Below are 5,707 nucleotides of genomic sequence, written 5' to 3' on the forward strand. Positions count from 1 at the left end.
CCAATTCCGTCCACGTGGCGCCAACAGAAGCGCTTCTTCGCTGCTTCTTCACTGTCGCATAACGACTGGGGAGAACGCGCGAGAAAGAGAGAGCGATCGAGGAGCAGCGATCGAGGAGAAAGATTTAGGGTTAGGGTTAGGGTTTGGGGGGTCGTTCGGAAAGAGATATGAGCTTCTAGGGTTAGGGTTTTGTCGGTGGTGGCGCTTGATGCGTGTTGTTGAGGGCGAAGATGCTCCCCGGCTCCATGCGCAAGTCGTTTAAGGACTCGCTCAAGCTGTTGGAAGCTGATATCCAACACGCCAACGCACTGTGAGTCGCCTACTCACCCCGATTGCCTCTCCTTCTCCTTTTCTTTTTCTTATTATTGATCGTAATTTCTCATGTTTTTTTCTCCGATAAACACTTTACTATTTGATTATTGGTAGTATTTAATTTTCTTTTTATTTAATTTTTTAATGAAGATTTTCTTCATTAGATGTTGATTTGGAGGGATTTGTCCTTTTGATGTGAGTACTGTTCTAGAATTCCGAGAAATCATTTGTTAAGATTCTACTCTTTGAGCAATTTGAATGTAGCAATTTCTAGTATAAGTGATCTGTGTATTTTTTATGGGTATGGTCCATTGTTTGAAGGATATAGCATAGTGATGCGAAAAGTCGATGTTATAAATATCATCTCCGAAGAAGTTGAAATTAGGATTGTGTTCTCCTTGTCTTTGGACATGAAAATTTTTTCTTTTACGATATTACTTGTTTTGTTGATCAGCAAATGAAGATATTAATGCAATAGTTTATTAGAAGTTGAAGAGTAGGAAGATAAAATTCGGCAAGGATTGCAGTTTGAGTGATTTTACAATGGTTAATTGAGAATGTAAACTTGCAGTGTCGTCCGATGCGCCTATGATTTGATCACTCCGCACATATAATAAATGGTTGGAAATGAACTTGAGGTAGCTCAGCTCATCATTGGTAGCTTGAGAAGACCGTGTACTTATAAACTGCAATTTAATGGTTGGATGGACCAACAATCACTTTATTTTTCAGGAGTTGAGTTGGTGCAGCTCTAGGCATACCCAGTGGTAGAGATGTTTTTGTAGTTATTGCGCAATGTTGATAAATGCAATGCAATTTTGTGGGAAGTGCTTCTACATATGTTTGAAGGTGTCAAAGAGAACCTTTACATTTGCCATTGATTCATTCTTTGTAATGTGCATCTCTAGTCACTTGAATCAATCTTTTAACTAATACGATTTGAATTTTCGTTCGTTGAAGTTCCAAATAAATTTTAGTAAAGCAACTATTTTAGAAGGCGTGTGTTGTTATGGCCTAATATTCGCAATATGTTAGTGCAATTTTATGTTATTTAAACTTCTTCTAGTTTATGTCAGGGCAAACATTACTTTCACGGCAGGACATTAATCCCTTTTTTTTTTTTCCTTTTTTGAGTTGACTTGCAGGCTTCTTGCACGCACACATGCATCTCAATCCGCCCTTTCTAGTGGTATTGATTTGAAAAGATTTCATTTGTTAAAGAATGTTCTGTTTTCATAATTTTCTATTTAACTTGAATTACAGAGGAAAGAATTTTAAAACTTAGGGGCTATATGAGGTCCATTTACCACCACTACTAGGGCTACACCTTTTAAAGGATTGAGTTGAAAGGAAGGAGTAGGGGCACAGTCATTTTAATGCATGTGAAGCTATTTTAGTTTTAAATTGTTCTCAGATTTAAGAATTTTCTGCAGGTACAGTACTAGGATTATCAGGATAGAACCTGTTTTAGGGTTGTGTATATCAGATGAGTCAGTTTTGGTCGAATAACTATTTTGAACTGAGCAATCAATTACTTGTGTTGTATATTATTTGGATAATTTTGTTTGTTTTTTTCGTTTTAATTATAGGTTTGTTATGATGACTTTCTTGCTGTATTCTACTTTTTCAATGAAGCTCTTTATAGCAAATGCTCCTTCCTTTTTTTATGAGAAGATGATTGTATTTCTTGTTATACAAACATCCTTAATATTACACTTTCTGTTTAAATTGCTCAGCACTTTATGACGAATTGTCTCTCTTCCCTGTCATTCTCCTCATGTGAGCTAACCAGCAGTTCATTTGTTCTGCCTTTTCTTCAACTCTTACCTTGTCAGGATGCCCTTTGAAGTGTATATATGCTGATTTTCTTTCCTGGATTTTTCTTATTGCCAATCTCAGGGCTTCTGAATTTCCACGAGAATATGATGGTGGATGCCTCCAGATGCGAATGTCTTATAGTCCTGCTGCACACTTGTTTCTGTTTCTGGTGCAATGGACAGATTGTAGCCTTGCTGGCGCCCTTGGTCTACTCAGAATTCTTATTTATAAGGTTAATGCCCTTCCATGTTATCCAACCAGTTCTATTATTTTTATCTCCTGATTCTTTTTTTTGTTTACAAAGAACTCCTTTGATACACAGGTTTATGCTGATGGGACAACGACCATGTCAACTCATGAACGGAAAGCTAGCATTAGAGAATTCTATGGTAAATATATCGATATTGCTAACTTATTCTCTAGTTACTGAACTTTTGTTCATTTCAATCTATTATTTCTTATTCGGTGTTCGGGACAGCTGTGATATTTCCGTCTTTGCTGCAACTGCAAAGAGGAATAACTGACATGGAAGACAGAAGGCAAAAGACAATGTGCTTGGAAAGGTATAGGGGGAGGGATGATAACGAAAAGAAGCAACTCTCAGATATAGATTCTGAAAGAGAAGAAGAATGTGGTATTTGCATGGAGATGAACAGCAAGATTGTGCTACCTAACTGCACCCATGCAATGTGCATGAAGTGCTACCGTGACTGGTGAGAAACGTTTTTCCCCTCTTGTAGTAGTAATCTTAGGAAATTTGAGGTCATTTCTTGCAATTTTTAGGATATTTTAAGAGCAAACCCTTTTGTATTCATTTCTGCTGGTATTTTTATTTTTCTGTCATATAACTATGATTCAATGGAAGATGATTTCTGTGCAGTATTGAAGTGTTAAAAGCTTGCCTTCACAATGTTACTGTGCGTTATTTTATCCAAAGTAGATTAATATATGTACTAGTTGGTTCTTTTGTTGGATGATATGATATAGATGTTAGAGACTGGCTGAGATTTTCTACCACTATTGCTAGGTCTCATGTTGTCTCTAATTTGCATTGTACGGAATTGCCAGTCTTTTTTATATTAATTGTGATACTGCAGTTAGTTAATATACCAGCAAATTGGTTTTCAATTATAGTTACTTGGAATAGAACAACAGCAAGTTCAACCAATTTTAAAAGTTCAGTCAGATTAGAAGTTTAGAACATTAATGCCGTGCCATGGGAAAAAATGAAGAATATTTCATAATGCACTCTCACATTTGGCTGGATATCAAATTAACCTAGTGACCTGGTAGAGAAAATTGTTAACAGGGCCAATTTATGTTGCATTCAGGAGCATATTTTGCATATGGTTTCTTGAACTAACATTTTCCTTCTATGATTAGTTGAGCTTGAGCTAGCAAATTTTGCTTTAGCTAAATAATCTGCTGAAAAGACATGCAAATTCCTTTTTGTTTTCATGCCTGCTTACCCTCAGCTGAATTTCCGTATATTAGGTAATTTCGTGAAATACCATCTTCATGACATGATTTTTAGTGCAATCCTTGTGTAGCTTTAACACACTTTGAGGCGGAACACAACTTCTGCATATTGTTAAGATTGGCAATACTCATTAGTTGTTATGCCCTGCCTGCTTAATTTCACCGCTGTTTTGTCTCTACAATATTGTTTCTCACCTAGAAGTTTGAAGGTTAAGCCACTAGATCTCCTTCCGCTCTGCATCTTCACTTGTCCATGTAGATCGTAATCCGAGCCTGTAACTTCTACTAAAATCGGAAAACTCTTTGATACAGGAACTCGAGATCACAATCGTGTCCCTTCTGCCGTGACAGCCTGAAGGATGTTAAGTTGAGCGATTTATGGGTATATACTGACAAAAGAGACGTCATTGACCTGACGACAGTGTCAAAGGATAATCTCAGGCGCCTATTCATGTACATAAAAAAATTGCCTCTGGTAATCCCGGAAGCCATTCTTTATTCCTATGATTCCCATGTTAAATGAGCTTCTGCTGGTTTCAACTATACATCCTTGTTGTAGCAGTAACAGTCTTATCTGTCTCTTTTGTATTGAGCCAATCAGATTAATTATCATCGCTAATTCGTGCTACGAAGGAAAAGTTCTGCAGCTTCGGAGCAGCTCATAGACTTGAGGGATCTTTAGTGGAGGTATCTGTAGATTCTATCTAGAGTCCTATATAAAATCTCTGTATAGCTCGTTGGAACCTTTTTCGCTTTTCACTTACTTTCTTCAAAATTGAACTAAGATGGTGCTAGTCTGAAAGTAGCTAGCCTTTTGTATTTGCCTATTTTTCTGCTGTTTTTTTAAGGTAGAAAAACTTATACACGACCTCTCCTGATAAGATTGTTTAGTTACATGCTATCAACTTTAAAAGTTCTCTCTTTTGTTTTTTCTGACTTCCTTCTTCAAGACTCTCATCTCTTGTTCTGTTACATTGAATTTCCTTCAATTCTGGTGGCTCTCCTATTAGAGACCGTTTGCTTGGATGTAATTGTAAATAAAGTGTAGTTGAAAATGTATGCAATTGGAAGTATAATAGTTATAATTACATATATTTTATTTGGTTGGATGTGGCAGAAAGTATTACAATTATAAATAATTTATTTTGTTGTATGCAATGGAGAATGTATTTATAAATTTGGATCACTTTATATGTCGGACTCTGAGATTACCCGTTATGTAGGGAAAAAAAAAAAAGATTTTTTGTTAAATATTAGGAATGTTACATTATCTTTGTTTAAAGCTATTCTCTTGAACTGTTGCCATTAGCCTTGTTGCTAATTTGGCTGTAGTTCCAACTGTTGTAGTTGAGGGTACAATTTCAACTAATAGTAGTTAAATTCAAATGCATCAAACTAAATATCACATTTGGGTCTTTATGCGGTTACAACTGTAGTGACAATTTTGTATATAATGGATGACTAGTTAAGGGCCCGCGCGATGCGGCGGGAAGATATTATTACAGTAAATTATTATTTATATATATATATATAGAGAGAGAGAGAGAGAGAGAGAGAGAGTGCGGCTAGGATGCTTATGGAAGCACGGAGGACTCCGTGCTTCCACTTTGTTTTCGATATTCGGACTTTCGAATCGATGATTGGCTCCGTTAGACTTGATCTAGAGTATTTAAAGTATCTAGAAAATAAATTTTACGATTTTTCGATATAATTTGCCTAGTAATCGAAGTGGCTCAAAATCAACGGTTGAAAATAAAAATCTTACAAAATATGATGTTATGATATTAAAATTTTAGATCAAAGTTATTGATCTTGTTTTATATGGTATAAAGAATTTTCTATCAAAATTTCATGTGATTTGGATATTTCTACACCGTTAAACTTGCAACCGGCTTACCACGGCCATTAAAATTATTGATTTTGAGCCCCTTCGATCACTAGGCAAATGATATCGAAAAATCACAAAATTTATTTTTTAGGTACTTCAAATACTCTAGACCAACTCTAACGGAGCCGATCGTCGATTCAAAAGTTCGAACATCGAAAACAACTTGAAAGCACGGAGGGCTCCGTGCTTCCATAAGCATACCAGCCCACT

At 36.1% G+C, this 5,707-nt stretch overlaps 1 protein-coding gene across 4 annotated transcripts; it reads left to right on the plus strand.

Moving 5' to 3' along the window:
• LOC109708227 (probable E3 ubiquitin-protein ligase makorin-1) lies at positions 1-4,701 on the plus strand. Of its 4 annotated transcripts, none has more exons than XM_020229878.1 (6): positions 1-310; positions 1,447-1,501; positions 2,212-2,362; positions 2,453-2,519; positions 2,609-2,843; positions 3,922-4,701. In XM_020229878.1, the coding sequence occupies exons 3-6, from the start codon at positions 2,255-2,257 to the stop codon at positions 4,130-4,132; spliced, it is 621 nt and encodes a 206-aa protein (XP_020085467.1). In that variant the 5' UTR covers positions 1-310; positions 1,447-1,501; positions 2,212-2,254; the 3' UTR covers positions 4,133-4,701. The 4 variants fall into 4 exon arrangements, with proteins under 4 accessions (XP_020085467.1, XP_020085466.1, XP_020085465.1 ...); XM_020229877.1 differs by having other exon boundaries at positions 1,458-1,501; XM_020229876.1 differs by lacking the exon at positions 1,447-1,501 and having other exon boundaries at positions 3,922-4,084; positions 4,211-4,701.

The sequence above is a fragment of the Ananas comosus genome, linkage group 3 (genome assembly GCF_001540865.1).
Source record: "Ananas comosus cultivar F153 linkage group 3, ASM154086v1, whole genome shotgun sequence".
NCBI lineage: Eukaryota > Viridiplantae > Streptophyta > Magnoliopsida > Poales > Bromeliaceae > Ananas > Ananas comosus.

Bases quoted from the DNA above. Each gene is read 5' to 3' on its own strand.
- LOC109708227 (XM_020229875.1), top strand. From the start codon at position 231: ATGCTCCCCGGCTCCATGCGCAAGTCGTTTAAGGACTCGCTCAAGCTG. The intron at 2,363-2,452 runs GTTAATGCCCTT...TTTGATACACAG, and splicing joins TCAGAATTCTTATTTATAAG to GTTTATGCTGATGGGACAAC. The intron at 2,520-2,608 runs GTAAATATATCG...TGTTCGGGACAG, and splicing joins TAGCATTAGAGAATTCTATG to CTGTGATATTTCCGTCTTTG.